The sequence below is a fragment of the Cuculus canorus genome, chromosome 3 (genome assembly GCF_017976375.1).
Source record: "Cuculus canorus isolate bCucCan1 chromosome 3, bCucCan1.pri, whole genome shotgun sequence".
Lineage (NCBI taxonomy): Eukaryota > Metazoa > Chordata > Aves > Cuculiformes > Cuculidae > Cuculus > Cuculus canorus.
Window position 1 is genome coordinate 8,256,133 of NC_071403.1, and position 16,210 is coordinate 8,272,342.

At 37.6% G+C, this 16,210-nt stretch overlaps 2 protein-coding genes across 5 annotated transcripts in view; one reads left to right on the plus strand and one right to left on the minus strand.

Moving 5' to 3' along the window:
- The window catches only part of MCPH1 (microcephalin 1), a 126,299-nt gene that overhangs the window by 59,802 nt on the left and 50,287 nt on the right, over nucleotides 1-16,210 (plus strand). The gene's annotated exons all lie outside the window — the stretch shown is intronic.
- Nucleotides 1-16,210, minus strand: part of ANGPT2 (angiopoietin 2) — a 43,471-nt gene that overhangs the window by 12,584 nt on the left and 14,677 nt on the right. For 2 of the 4 annotated variants that reach the window (XM_009567794.2, XM_009567793.2), the window contains exons 2-4: nucleotides 4,931-5,086; nucleotides 2,689-2,810; nucleotides 692-924 (exon numbers count right to left, since the gene is read on the minus strand). In XM_009567794.2, coding sequence (XP_009566089.2) covers nucleotides 692-924; nucleotides 2,689-2,810; nucleotides 4,931-5,086 — 511 coding nt within the window. The remainder of the gene's footprint in view (nucleotides 1-691; nucleotides 925-2,688; nucleotides 2,811-4,930; nucleotides 5,087-16,210) is intronic. The other 2 variants (XM_054062533.1, XM_009567795.2) reach the window with 1 other exon arrangement.

A 16,210-nucleotide genomic window follows, 5' to 3' on the forward strand; every position in this document is an offset into this window, starting at 1 on the left:
TGGGGTTTTTTTATGGAGCACGTGAATCTGCAGAAATTTGGAAGCTATTTTGGTGACTATGATTTGTTGCAGGGCTGTCGGGCACTTAGCGGTGAGATTATTGCCTATAAAATTTGCTAAGCTGAGGGATTTTTAGGATAAACAGGGAAGCTTTAGTCAAAGACTGGAGAACTTTTGGGAGTACCTACTGCCTTGGTGCTTTCTATTGTATATAGGTACTAATAACCAGTCCAGTGCTGATTACTTTGCCTTTAATTTGTCCTTTCTTTGATCAACTCTATCTTCATAGAGTAGTGAGAGGTGGCGGAATTAACCTTTATGGTCTAGCTACAGGCCTACATCATGCCGTCTACATAGATACACGGCCAAGGCAGCGTGTATTGCCAGAAGAATGAATGCCACGTAAGATAAAGAATACTTGGCATCTCTGTATTTTGTTGAACCACTGAAGAAGTGGGCAGGCAAACCACTGAAGATGACAAAAACGTTGAAGAGAAAGCACATAAATGTTATGACCGTTGCCCTCCACGCCTAAAATAAAGTTAACTCAGATGCAGCATTTAAGGCAAAAAATATACATTTTGAGAAGCAGAACCACGAGGAAACTGGTTGTAAGACTTTATAAGTAGTAATGTACACAAAAATTAGGGAATGCCAGTCGAATGCTATAAGCATGTCTGCTTTTACTTACAGTTTGGTGTAGATATCATAGTAAGCAAGTTATGAACAGTCTCCATCAGATCATGTTGCTGTTTTTGCAGAACTGAGTTGTTTACTGTTGCTGTAACTAACTGCTTTTCTAGTTCTTCTATAATAGAATTCTGTTTGTCTACTAGGACTTGAAGCTGATCTTTTTCGTCTTTTATTGACTTCAGCTGAAGTGTGTGCTTGTCTTCCATCTCAAGAACTCTTTTTTCTAGAAAGCTAAATAAAAGATTACAATTAGGCTCTCAAAAAACCAATTTTGAGCTGATGTAAAGAGAATTAAGCCTGTTGCAGAAGTTTCTTTCTTCGTAAGTGCTCAAATTCAGTCTCTAATGCCAGGCTTGCAGTACAAAGCTACATGACAGCTGAGTTTACCTTGATATATATGCTTTTATTTGTTACGTAACTAATTAGTACATTAATAAACAACATTATTGACTATAGTCTCTATTGCAGGCTATCGAAGCGTAATAATTGGGTGTTTGATAATTCAATATTATGAAAGGAAAGATATAGTTTGGACCCAAAAAAAGTATAGTAGTGTTAGGAGTACAGGACTATGAAGTGGATGTAGACCCAAAGTAACCATTACTTAAGCCTGTGAAGTGTCTTGAATACCATTCTCTCACAGATTTTACTTTCTAATAGTGAAAGATTTCTTGGTTTTACCCCTTTAAAAGATGAAACTTATTTGAAAATTATCCTATGAACTTTTAAAATGTCCTGTAGTCATAATAACATTTATTTACGTATATATTTTATGGTGTTAAGACATGGAAATATTACTTGAAGATGTATTACCCATCTCCAGTTCTGGACCTGGCATGAGTAGGTGATTGGTTAGAAAATAATTTCATTGGTAATTGTTCTGATGCAGGCTCTGATAAAACTGATGATAAAGGATGCATGGCCAGAAGGAAGTTAGCTTAGGAAATTCACCTAAAATCCATTGATGTTACTGAAAAAAAATCCTGAACCTCACAACTAAGGTTCAAGCAGATTAGCTTGATGTCATGTTGTCTTCTGTAAGACATAAAGCTTTTGAGTTTTCATAGGTTTTTACACGGGTAGACCAAAATATACAGAGTTCAACACAAAAAAAAAAAAAAAGTGACATTTTAAAATTCAGTGTTGCTTTTCTTTTTATAGGGATGCTTGTTTTTGTTCAGCTGGTAGATAAAACCTTTAGGGAGTATATAAGTGTAGTGTAGTAGTGAACAAAAATGTCAAAACGTGTCCTGTTTTTTTAAGCTAATTCTTTTAAAATAAAAAGCACTTTGGACATATGGTTCTCATTGAAAAACATGGCTTTGAAGGAGAAAACTTACTGTTATTGCTGCTTTTAGATCTCTCTGTAAACTATTTATTGCCAAAAGTAAAGTAAGACCTTGGTAATATGAAAATGAAACTGGCTGAAAAGAGGTATGAGCCTTTGGACAACAGCTGAGTACAGAAATGGGCAGGAGTAATAGTTGGGTTTCAGTCTGAATGTCAAAAGACTGATTAGAAAGGAACACTGAATACAAGTAGTATTTGACTTTTCTGTCCAGGTTACAAAAAAATTGTTGGAATGACCTGATTGTATTTGAGGATGTACTAAATGGGAATAAAATTTTAGAGATGTGGCTGTACTTTGTTAGTTTAAGTCAGGCTATGTAATCCATAACTTCATCTCGATAAGTCTAAAGAAGAATATGAATTGGCTGCAACTGAAGTACTGAGAAGTATTTCAGTTATAGCCTGAGGTTCCTCGTATAAAAGGGAACGTTAGATAATGAAGACTGACATAGAAACAGAACACAAGCAGAATAAACCTGCATGATTCTTTAGGCTTTAAATCTATGCTCTTTGTAATGAGCAAAGCTGGCTGTGGGGACCTTCTGTACAAGGCCTTATTTTCCTACTTGAGTACATTTTTTTTCTTAAACCATTAAAAGGGCACTTCAGGGAATAACATTTTATCAGGTTGATAGGCAAACTTACCTGTTTTTTTCTTGTAATTTAGTTATCTCATTGGTCTGATCTGAAATCTGTCTTTCTAGTTTGTTTGTTGAAAGAGAGTGTTCCAAAAGCTGAAGTTCAAGTCTGGTTGTCTGGTTTAATACCTAAATAAAATTTAGAAACATATTTGAAAATCAAGATAACTCTTTTAAATAGGTTATAATTTCTTTTATGAAATCATGCGAATCTCTACTTAAGCCTATAATTCAAAAAATATTTTTAAACACTACATTTGGGCACAAACGCTCATAGAATTAGAATAAAGGATGCACAGAGTTACACTAATTTTGTTGTAAAACTTCCATGCATTATTTGGAATGTTTCAGTAGTATGCTACGTTTCGGATCAATGACTGAGAGTTACCATGTACTTGAGTTTTGCTGTCATACCTTCCCCTCTGTTATGATATTCTTACTTCATTACTGGAACTATTATTTTTGTTATTCAGAGAATAAGCTGAGTTTTCTTAATCCGATATGGAAACAAAGCATTTTGCTTATCTCTCAGTGGCTGAAAACTTGGCCCGGTCCCAAATATGCTAGATAGCTCCCTTTCAGGTATTTTCCATAATCCCAAATAATATTTTTAAGGTGTTTATGTGGAGACCACACTTCTATTGACTCAGTCCTTGCATTTTAATTTTTTTTCTATATGTATTGTCTACTGTCTACACTTATTTGCATCTTTAAAGGAAGAAAGGCAGGTATTAGGAAACATAGAAGATAATTTTTAGGCTGGACCAGATTGCCTTACTTTGAGGCATGTTTTCTAGAAATATTTTCTCATTGTTTCAGGACAGGTTTTTTTAATTCAGCAGAATTTGGCTTTTGTTGGCAGGAAGAATTGATTACTCATGTCCTTCATGTTAAACAGTCATTCAGGACATGATTTCACACTTAAGTGTAATTGAAAACTATTGCCAAAAGTAAGTGTCCTTGAGAGAGCAATTGTTTGGTTAATTTCCTTATGTTGTTAATTAAGCCCTTAACCCAGTCACCAGCAATTTCAAGCAGAGAATGAAAGTTACAGTGATGATTTTCTTACTTTAAGCAGACAATAATTCAATAATTTCCATAACAACATTACTGTGAATGAATAAATACATTATCCCAACATATGCAAAACAATGGACTCCTGAATAATGCAATCAGAAAGTTGAATTCAATACACCTGTGAGCTATGAATTATCAGTTTATCAAAGAGGACACAAAGGCTTGTTTTTGGTTAAAAAATGCAATTTAAGTCATTGGATGAATTCTACAGATAGTAAAATGTCTAATAAGGAGTTTAGGTTTTACACGCTATTTAAATTATATAAAATTATGTTCTGCATGCTGTATTCATTATTTGGTTTGGGAATTATATATCGGAATTTTCTTACCATGTTAGCGAAACTACAAAAACATACCATTCTGCATTGATTGGATTTGTCCTTAAAACATATTAAAATCTGCTTCCCGTTTCGCAGAATGTCTTATTGTAGTTAATGCTTTTCAATTAAAGCAATAACTAAAGATAAACCCTTTTTGTTTAAATAATTTAGAGAATAACATCTACAGTAGAAAAGTTTACTTCTATGTGAATATTCTTCTCTAGTAGCTTCTTCCTAATTGATTTGCTCTTGATTCATCTTTGATTGATTTATTTATCCCTCTGTTAAATAAAAATAATGTAGTCCATTCTGCTGGAAATGAGCTGTTAACCCACTTACAGTATCGGTGAAGACACTCATTAAACAGATGCATTTTTCTTGATAAGTTTTAAAAAATACTAAAGAAAATTTAAGTGTAAAAGAGCAGTTAGGCTGGTAAATGGAACAAACACAGTGTGAAGGAACTCTCTTTTAGCTAAGGTTTGGTGGTGAGAGGTGAATAACCAACAGAGATATACAACAAGGGTTGTATAAAAACATACTACTGCCCAACTGATGCTTGGGTATAGTATAGAAGTTTGAAGTACATTATCTTTAAGATGAATGTAACATTTGTCTTGCTGGACGCACTTGAAATCCTGTTGTAATGGAAGTCTTTCAAGTGACAACAGCGGGCTTGAGATGGAACTATGTATTACCAGATAGTAACGTTCTTTTAAGCTAGGTAGAGCTATCGATTGTAATGATTGACTTCTAATTGTTGAACTGAATGGTGTACCACTAAAATGTTAAATGTATGGTTGTAGGTGTTTGGGAAGCAGAAGCATTTTTAGGTTAAAATTCATTACTTACTTGTGCTTCAACATCTGTTAATTTGCGGGTCTGTTCAGCTGTTTGATTTAGTAAGTTTGTGCCTATTTCAATCATTACTGCAGTCTGGTTCTGCACTGCAGTTTGCTGGATCTCTACCATTTCTTTCTTCATACTGTCTTGGATGTAATTCTCAAGCTACATGGGAAAGGAAAGAGAGAAGATAGTTGCATTCTTTAAATGTTGGGGGGTGGGGGTAGTACAGTATGTCTGCTGGCTGCCTTGCTAAAGAAATTTGTTCCTTATCTGTTATGAATTTATGTTAAGTTTCACGATGTTAAGCTCTGTGAGATGAAGCACAAATATGACAAGGAATGTGTGTCCAGCCATTTTCTAAAGGCAGGAACAGAGATTTGCAGGAGGTAGGCAGAAGGTGTGGCAGTAAGAATGCTTGTGGGCGCTTGAAGTCTTTCAACCTTGGTGCTCCCACCACTGCAGCCACCAGAGCAGCTTCACTAGCCTTGGCAGCGATGGGGATTTTTTAGAAGACAAAAGCTTGGGAGTATCTTCCTGTATCTAGACTTAAATATTTTCAAAAGCATTTTTCATCACACGGCCAGAAGTCAGAGAAGAGGTCAGATGTCATTTAACACTGCTATGTGCACAATTTTATCAGAATTTCAATGAAGCCATGAAACAGTAAGAAAACCTATAAATACTTTAAATACTTAATATTTAGGAATGCAAAAACTTGATTAAATACTTGATTCCAAAGGAATTGCTATGTCTAAACTAATAAGGCCTTTTTTTGGTAGTCATTTTATAAGAGAATACATTGTTTTCAAGGAAGGCAATGAGAGAATTAGTAGCAAGAAGAAAATTCAGTTAACCTCTAGTGAAGTCTTTCTTTCCATGTCTGGATTATCCAAAAGCAGTCTGATTTTTCTCAATGCTTCTTTAATATAATTTTCTCAATAACTTTGAAAATATTTCATATTTCTTTCATGAGTCATTGCTTATGTTTGAATTTTCTGTTAAAAATCTCGAACGTGTGATTTCTTTTTTATTGACTGAGGAAATTTCTAGAAGTTTCTAGAATCAAACTTTTGCTTCACCCCAACATTGTTCTACCAAAAGAACCATAATCATTTTTAAGCTTCATGCTGTATCTGCGAAGAGGATAACTAGGTAGTAACAAATAGCATTAAGCATGAATTCTAAGCCACCACCAATTCCTAATCTGAGGAAAATGGTAAAACAGATTGATGTCTTGTTTTAAAAAAATTATTTTGAGACTATTATCCTAATATGAATAATGGCTTGTAGTGAGGATGATCTTTGAACATTATTGTATGTCTTCCACAGCAGTGAGGAAAAAGCAGCTTATGATTTAATATTCCACCAAACCATTGTCCAGGTGTAGCCCTTCCCCTTCTGACCAGCTACAAATCAATTGCTAGATCTATCAGCTTAGAATGTTTCCCCCTTAAATATTACTTGAACAACGACTTGATTTTATTTTTGACTTCACAGTTGTTTTGTAAAAGAGACAAAAGAAACGACAGAGTGTAGTAAAAAGTTAAAACCTCTAAAACTGGAAGCATATTCTTAGCTTGATTTCCTTTTTGTTCAGTCTGACCAAACTTTCAAAGCAGTATTTGTGTGTTCGCTCCATTCTCCCCATGCAGTTGGTGAACCAAAATGCACAACAGAGATTTCAGATCTGGCACAAGCTTGACCTACATCTGCTGTACTGCTGCATAAGCATACTTACGTCCCAGATGTACTACAAGGGTTTAAATGAAGCCTTTAGACAGCCTTGAGGTGTTCTTTGTGTAATAACCGTTTTGAATACTAAAAGGGAGAGTACAATCAGCTGTGGTTTGGCATGATCGCTTAACATGGGTATCTTCAATTGCTATCACACTTTGATGGTTAGAGTTCTTCCCATGGATCAATTCTTTTTAGCGTTACCTTTGGCTGGATATTCCTCATTTTCAAAAGCTTCCCCACTCAGAGACAAGCTTAATTTGACCAAAAATGTTGGAAAATTATAAAATTTTACTGACATCTTTTAGGTCAGCTGCTTCGTTTCTGTTGTAAGATTAGTGGCTTTTAAATGTGTAGTAAAGGGAAGAGATCTTTGTCTTGTCATCCTTGTTGATTAGGCTATGAGATATCAGAGCATAGTGATCATTCAACTTAAAAAGTAGTGCAAGATGGTATCTAGTGCACCATAATCCAAGGAGATGTGCAGAAATCTGAAGGCTTTTATATAGAAATAAGTTACTTTTCACTGAAGTTAGATGCTGCTCCATGAAGTCTGAGAATAGCACTATGCTTCCCTCTGAAAAGGCTAGACATGTGGGGATTAAACAATTTATGAGCTAAAATCAACTTTAGCAACTGAAGCAGGAGAACTGGACATCACTATAGACAACTTCGTGAAGTCCTTTGCTCAAATGCACCTGTCTTAAAAGAAAATGAAGGGAGATCTCTAGAATGCATTTTATTTACCTCAGTAGCTCAGTCAAGTATTGTAATGCCTTTATAAAGATTGAGGATATGGCCTCACCTGGCAAACTCAATGCACGTCTGCAGTTAAAAGGGACATTGGGGAAAAAAAGGACATGGAGAGAAAAAAAGGAGTGAGACATCTCAGGTACATCAGAGAACTACCATATAAGAACGCACTGAAAATATTGTGTCTTTTTAATTTAGAAAAAAGGCCCTAATAAAAAAAAGCTCTGATTCTTTCATAAAATAATCATGGCTATTAAACATCATTCTTCAAGGTTGGTTCTTCACTCACTAGACAGAGATCAAAATGAGTCATCTGTGCAAATAGGATTACCGTACTGCATGACTTCTTTGAAAATGTTATCACTGAGTTAGTCCAAAACACACTACTAGAAAATTAGTTAATTCTGGCCTTAAAGGTAAGGTAAACATTTTATGGTATAGGCTTAGGCAACTGCCCAGTTAAAAGACACAGCTGTGAGGTTGCTCTGATTACAGTACGCAAAACCTGTGATTACAATTTAAGGCGTCTGGTGGTTCTGGTTAGAAAGCAGTTTTGTTTGGACACACAGATCTGCATTTTCATAATTTATCTTATTTGAATATCTGTAAGTATAAGCCTATCTCCAAATATCTAACCTCTTTTAAATAACTATCTCATTCATGCAATGTATTCTAAATCATTGAAGTATTCTCTTGACTCCAGTTTAACAGTTCATCCTCACAGCTGTTTTCCAACTTAAAAATATTAAATAACTAATAGGGAATTAGGGAATATGATATTTGTGCTTACTTGAAAACATGAAATATGAACATCAAAAGGGATTTATTTTAAGATTTAAAGCCAGTTTCATGATCTGGCTCATTTATTCTAATTTAGAGCAACATGAAGCATCCAAATCATACTGACCTATTAAGTGGCTTTGGAGCTTCTTGTGGGTTTTTCTCCCCTAAAAATCCTACGCAGCATGATTACATAAAGCCTGTGTGTGCTTTCCTTCATACTGCCTAATCCTCTCCTACTTTTGTGCATTCTCTGCATGCATACATCATAAAATCTTTTTTCCTGGCTTGAACCAAGATATGCGCTCATCCCTCTTTGCTTATATTTCCCTTTGTCTTCATCATACGATGAAAAACTGTAGAATGTATGAATTTTTACAACTACATTTCGTATTTTTATTTTAGTGGCAGATGCTTACTTTCGTCTTTATTCAAAGATGAATAGAAGAATTGCTTTCATTCAAAACGCTCATCCTCTCCCACTGACCTTAGCAAGAGCAGAACATGTTCCCATTGCATGCTCTCAGAAAGTAAGGCTCTTGGGTTTTCCTGCGAGGGGGTGGAAGATCTTTTTCAATACAGGCTCCAGTGAAGGCAGCCAACGCTTCATCAGCAACACTGAGAGTTAGCAGTCATTTTGCAAGACTCTTTGTGGCATGATTTTTCGCAGACTACTATTCACCAGCTCCTTCCAAGGAGCTTTATTCCTTTATAAGCAGCTGCACCTTCTGAAGGAGGGGGAACGTCTTGGGACATTTACAAGAGGGGGTGGCACAGGGATGAAATGCTTCAGTCCTCATCCATGAATTGAGAAGCTTGGCAGTTAGATTTGTACAGCATGTCTGTCTTCTCCAGTATTTTGCTCAGATTTGGAATGTGCAGCAAGGATTATTTGCTAGATTTTCCTTTGCCACCTAGCTAGTTATGGGAAGATAAATTTGCATCTCTTTTTAATTCAATTAATAGCTGGAGTATAGGACTTGTGTTGATACATCATCCTTGATTATGTGATGGTTATTTTGGACAAAGTAGTTGTCAGAAATTAATAGCTGATTATTAGTGATGCGTCTTCTTTCAGAAATTCTGCTCTTGAGGGAATAAGTCAAGCAATGAGTCTTATCTTAAGAAAATTGCAGGGAAGACAGAAAGAGGTATTAATATATTCAGATTAAATAGAAGAAATAGTTGATAGCTTTTCAGTGATTATTCGTGGGATTTGTTCATGAAATAGTCTATTATTTTGTGTAAGACTTTGGCGCGTATTCTTGAAGAAAGTCAATTTAAAAATGAAAGCACAGATGGGAAAAAACATAGCCCTTAGAGTATGCTTAAATTGCAGAAACAGCTGGGAAAATCGAAAAAAATAATTTCACAATTCAGGTCTGTAATATGGCTATGGTGATGCATTTTTTAGAAAGAGAATTCTCTAAGGTCATCAGTTTGTGGCTGTCATACTTTATTACTTCAAATCATATAAAATCATAAAATTTGATGAAAATACTTTAGCTAAGTTGCCAAAAGAATGAGGACAGATCAATCATGTTGGAGCACATTCCAAAACATTGCTTTAAGCCAAGATTGCCTTTTTTTTAACAAGCTTGAAATTGGCAAGAAAGAAAAGACAACATGTAGAGTATGCTTTAAAAGAAATTTGTTTTCTAACCACTGGCAGAGGCAGTACTAAGCCTTTATGAAGAGCCTTCCTGATTGCTGTTTTATAGTTTGTGTCCATATTACAGAACAATTTTCCAAAGTATCAATAACTTATTTGTACATTTTGTAGACACTTTAACTTCTTGGGTTTTATTTAAAGTTATAAATGAGGTCTCACTTCTGTTATTTTCTGCCAAACGGTTAGGCTATACTAATTAAACAGTCACATTCCTGGCAGTATTTATAGCTTTGTGGATACATACCACCTTTCTTTGCCAAATGCTACCCCGTACAAATAGTACTGGCTGCTAATTTCATTTTATAAAATTTGTCAGTTATTGGAGCAGTCTTTCCAAATAAAGTTTGGGGTTTTTCTTAATGTTTATAATCTGATTCTGTTGACTGTGGCATTTATTTTCAGAGAGGTGCAATGTTAATCATGAGTTTCTACATGGTGCTGTGTCCCCTAGAAGTAGGTAGATAGCTGGAACTTCATTATACTTTATATCCACCTTTAAGATCATCAGAATCTATCAAGGTCTTTTTTCCTTGAATCATATATGTATTACTAGGCTAAGCAATTTACCACTTTCAGGGAATTCATCTATAAGTTTGAGAAAATTCCAAAAACACTGTCTTAAGTCTTCCTCAGAACTTATCTACTGATACCTGAAGATTCTTGCAATGAAACATCCATTCTAAACTTGTACCTGCTAGGAGAAATGGCAAAGAGATCAAAGTTCACCTACAGTCATATCTCTATAACCTTATATTTCGATCAGGAGATTCATTCCATTAAAAGATGTCATTAGCCCCATAAACTCACCAACTGTTACATGTGATACGGTGAGTGAAGCTCAGCTTCATTTGGGTTTTTCATTCTATCTAGCAGCTGATTGCTGGCCAAACGGAGAGCTCATACATCTCTATAATCGAGCCATGTGCTCCTGCTCCCTTCCTTGCATCAGCTCTCACATTTGTCTGACTAAACCTGGAGTCACTAACCTAAAAGAAAACAAGGGACAATTGCCTGTTAAGTTTGTGCACTGTGGATCTCTTCTAGATGTTATTCAGATAGCTGTGGCTGTTGACAGTGTAGAAAAGTTATTTTAAGACATAACATGATTTGAAAGTATATGATAGAGTTTGAAGTGCAGACTTTGGCCAATATTCCATGGATATCAGTGCATATGAGGGTAATTATCTTCCGTTGATTGCAGTGGCATCTGCTTGTTTTCCTGCCATTAAACTGAATTTCTAGATCCTTCATATTCTTTCAACTGGTGGTCTGATAAATATGGAATAATTTAACTAAAACTAGCTTTATTCATGTTTGCAAGGGGAGGAATCAAAGAATATGCATAAGGAACTGCTGTTTCTATTCAGACCTTGGTTGTGCTTAGTAATTAATTTTCAAAATTGTTCAAAAGTACTTGCAGAGGTATTGAACAGGTTGTATTACGACACCTATTGCATGCTTGGTCATCTAATGTAGATACAGAGAAAATGCCAGGGATAATCACAGAATCATAGAATCATAGAATCATTTAAGTTGGAAAAGACCTTTAAGATCATAAAGTCCAACTCTTAACCTAATACTGCCAAGTTCACCACTAAACCATGTCCCTAAGCACCACATCTGCACATCTTTTAAATACCTCCGGGGATGGTGACTCAACTGCTTCCCTGGGCAGCCTGTTCCAACACTTCACAACCCTTACCATGAAGAATTTTTTCCTAATATCCAATCTAAATCTCTCCTGGCACAACCTGAGGCCATTTCCTCTTGTCCTATCACTTATTACTTGGGAAGAGAGACCAGCACCCACCTCACCATAATCTCTTTTTAGGTAGTTGTAGAGAGCAATAAAGTCTCTCCGCAGTCTCCTCTTCTCCAGACTAAACAACCCAGTTCCCTCAGCTGGTCCTCATAAGACTTGTTCTCCAGATCCTTCACCAGCTTCATTGCCCTCCTCTGGATGTGCTCCAGTAGCTCAGTCCCACTCTTGTAGGAGGGGCCCAAACCTGAGCACAGCATTTGAGGTGTGGCTTCACCAGTGCTGAATACAGGGGCAAAATCACTTCCCTGCTCACGCTGATCACGCTGTTCCTGATACAAGCCAGGGTTCTGTTGGCTGTCTTGGCCACCTGGGCACACTGCTGGCTCTTGTTCAGGTGGCTATTGACCAACACAACAAGGTCCTTTTCCACCAGGCAGTTTTCCAAACACTCCTCCCCAGGCCTGTAGAATTACATGGGATTGCTGTGACCCAAGTAGAGGACTTGGCCCTGAGCCATGTTGACCCTCATGCATTTGGCTTCAGCTTATCGATCCAGACTGTCCAGATATCTCTGCAGAGCCTTTCTACCTCAAACAGAGAGACTCTCCTGCACAACTCAGTGTCACCTGCAAAGTTACTGAGGCTGCCTTTGATCCCCTTGTCTAGAACATTGATAAAGATATTAAGCAGAACTGGCCCCAACACTGAGCCCTGGGGGGCACCACTTGTGACCAGCCTCCCACTGGATTTGACTCCATTTCCCACTACACTTCAGGCCCTGCCATCCAGCCAGTTTTTTACCCAGTGAAGAGTACACCATCCAGCCATTTTTTCCAGGAGAATTCTGTGGGAAATGGTGTCAAAAGTTTTACTAATATCTAGGTAGAAAACACCCACAGCCTTTCCCTCATTCACTAACCAGGTCACCTTGTCTTAGAAAAAAATAAGGTTAGTCAAACAGTGCCTGCCTTTCATAAACCCATGCTGACTTGGCTTGATCACTTGGTTGTCCTGTAGGTTCTGTGTGATGGAACTCAAGATGACCTGCTCCATAACTTTCCCCACCATCGAGATCAGATTGACAGGCCTGTACTTCCCTAGATTCTCTTTCAGGCCCTTTTTGTAGATGGGCATCACATTTGCAAACCTCCAGTCTCCTGGGACCTCCCCCGTTAGCTGGAACTGCTGATAAATGGTGGAAGGTGGCTCATCGAGAACTTCCATCAGTTCCCTCAGTACCCTTCAGTGGATCTCATCCAGCCCTGTAGACCAGTATGCGTCTAAGTGGCGTAGCAGGTTGCAAACCATTTCCCTATTGGATTATAGGGGCTTCATTCTGCTCCCCATCCCTGTGCCAGATCAGGGGCCTGTGTACCCAGAGAATAACTGGTCTTTCTATTAAAGACTGAGGCAAAGAAGGCATTAAGTACCTCAGCCTTTTCCTTTTGTTGCCAATGTTATTTATAGAAACATTTTTTATTGTCTTTTATAGCATTAAACAGAAAAAGTTCTAGCCGGGCTTTGGCCCTTCTACTTTTCTCCTTGCATAACCTCATGACATCTCTGTCCTTCTGAGTTTCGCACCCCTTCTTCTAAAGATCGTAATCTCCTTTTTTTCCTGAGTTCCAGCCAAAGCGCTCTTTTCAGCTAGGCTAGTCTTCTTCCCTGCTGGTTTGTCTTTCAGCACATGGGGACAGGCTGCTTCTGCATCTTTAGGTTTTCCTTCTTGAAGAACATCCAGCCTTCCTGGACTCCCTTGCCCTTCAGGACTGCCTCCCAAAGGACTTTGTGAGTGATTCCTCTTAAAAGATCAGTCTGCTCCCTGGAAGTCCAAGATGGCAGTTCTGCTCACACACACACACACACATTTCTTACTTCTCCAAGAACTGAAAACTATCATTTCATTATTGCTATGGCCAAGACACGCTCCAACCATCACATCACCCACGAGTCCTTCTCTGTCCATGGACAACAGGTCCAACTTCCCTAGTTGGCTCATTCATCAGCTGCATCAGGAAGTTATCTTCCACACATTCCAGGAACCTCCTAGATGTTTTCCTCTCTGCTGCATTGTATTTCCAGCAGACATCTGGTGAGTTGAAGGTCTCCATGAGAACAAGAGTTAGTGATCGTGAGACTTTTCCCAGCTGCTTATAGAATGTTTTGTCTTCCTCATCATCCTGGTTAGGTGGTTAAAACAGACTCTCGCCATGACGTGTGCCTTGTTGGCCTTTCTCCTGATTCTTACCCATAAACATTCAACCCTATAATCACCATTCTTAAGCTCTAGACAATCAAAACACTCCCTAACATTCAGGGCTACCCACTACCCCACTGCTGCCTCTCCTCTCTTGCCTGTCCCTTCTGAAGGGTTTATAGCCATCCATTGCTGCACTCCAGATGTGTGAATCATTCCACCACATTTCTCTGATGGCAACTATGTCATAATTTCCCTGCTGAACAATGCTTTCCACCTTCTTCTTTTTGTGGCCCGTGCTGCGTGCATAGGGGTAGATGCACTTCAGCTGCGCTATTGATCCCACCACGTTTTGGGGGGAGAAGACCTAATTCCTACATGACCGTTCCCAGATACTTCTGTGCTTTTTAACACATCAATAACCCTTCCATCTTTGTGGCTATGCGGATCTCCATCCCCCACCTCCATTGAGATGGCAAATCAAAGCACCTCGCTAGTACTCCATCCCTCTAACGCTGGTGTGTTGACCCCGGGCATATCTCTAGCAGGTGTCGTTTCCTCCTTTTCCCCCTTCAAATCTAGTTGAAAGTTCTTCAGTGAGCCCTGCTAACTCCTGTGCAAAGATCCTTTTCCCTCTTTGAGACAGGTGTACCAGCCTGGTGTCCTGTAAACTGACCCACATTCAAAAAGCCTCAGATTCTGCCAGTGACACCAGCCTTAGAGCCAGGTATTGATCTGCTGGCTCTTCCTTTTTCTTTCCTCATCACTCCCTGTAACTAGATGGATGGATAGAGGAGGACACTATTTGTGCTGTCTGTAATGACATATCTGTAAGTGGTTTTCCTCAAATTTTTCTTTTTAGATTTCCAAAAGTGGAGTAGATCCAGTAGAAAACCCAGCAACAGAGAACACAACATTTACAGCTATGTATTTTTTAAGTATGCATTGAAGCTGCAATGTTTGACATATATTAAGCTGTCAAAAGCTTTTTGAGTTATAGTTCTTGAATCTCTACTAAAAATGTCCTGTGCTTTATTGAAAACTTATCTTCAAGAATTTAAACCAAAGGAGCTTAATCAGTCCTTCCTGTACCTATGGACGTAGTCCTGACACTTTCTTCCCCAAGATGTTTAGTTTATACACAACAGTGAGCAAGATGGAAAATGAACTTCAGCATCCATGATCAATTTTGCTTAGTTCTAGTGGCAGGGCAAAATAAGAAAACCACTGATGAGTAGCAACAGTTCTTTTTCTGAATACTTTTTCAGAGTACAGATGAAACCTTCCTACTTCTCATGCTCCGGATGTCTTAAGTTACCTTTAACCTAGTAATGCTTGGTCTTAGCTGCCTGCCCTTGTTTCAGAGTGGCAGTGTTCTTTGGATTATGGCCACATCTGGTTTCTTCATGAGTCATCTGAAGTAGAATTTAGTCCAGAATTTGAAACTTTTTTTTTTAAACTTGGTGCCAGTATGCAACTGTCACATTGCTGAAGGTCATCCATATGCATCACAGAATCCCTAAATTTCTGATTCATGGATACATTGTTGTATATGAAGACAGAAAATACAGTTTTGTCAAAGACTATCTCAACAGACTTCACTGTCAATTAAAATACTAAGTATATAAATTGCTTATCTGTGGTATAATTGAAGTCTGCACACTAGGAAGGTTTTCTTGGGATAAGACTACTTGGATCTAAGTGAACATGGATAACAGTGAAATAAAAAGAAGAAAGCTGTCATTAAATATGTAAGCACAACAATGTCATCACAGCAGTTCATTTAAGTAATATGAAGCATTTTAGCTACATATATATGCCATATATATGTAAATATGCCATGTGCTGCTTTATGTCCATGTCTGTAATCAATGGAGAACAATATTGCCAGGATCTTCATGTGTGCTAATGTTTATATTTCCTCATCACTGTAATGTATTGGTGTTATACCGACAAAATACTGTAAAAAATTCAATTTTGCAGACAGTTTTGTTTTTTCAAGATAGCTTTTCTTGCTTGTTTTCACAGTCTATCCATGTTGCTACTGCTTAAAGTTGGAATAAAAATGGAAGAATCACTGTCCTTTCCAAGATCCATTTATCTTGACAGACCTAAGGGAACACATTTTTAAGGGCATTGCATCAATCCTCATCCATCAAACCTTAAGCTATTTTAAATTAGCTTTTAATAAAATCATATGCCCTTTTCTATGTTTTCTGAAAGTCAGTTATCAATTTTGGTAGCTTGTAACTTTTGGGAAGAAAAAGTAGTGCACTGCAGAGAAAAGAAAGTGATTATGTCTGCAAAAGACTTTAAATTGCTGGGGTTTTGCTTTTTTTTTCCCTCTTTTCCTGGGACAGGAAGTCCCTATGGACTATGTGTTGTTTC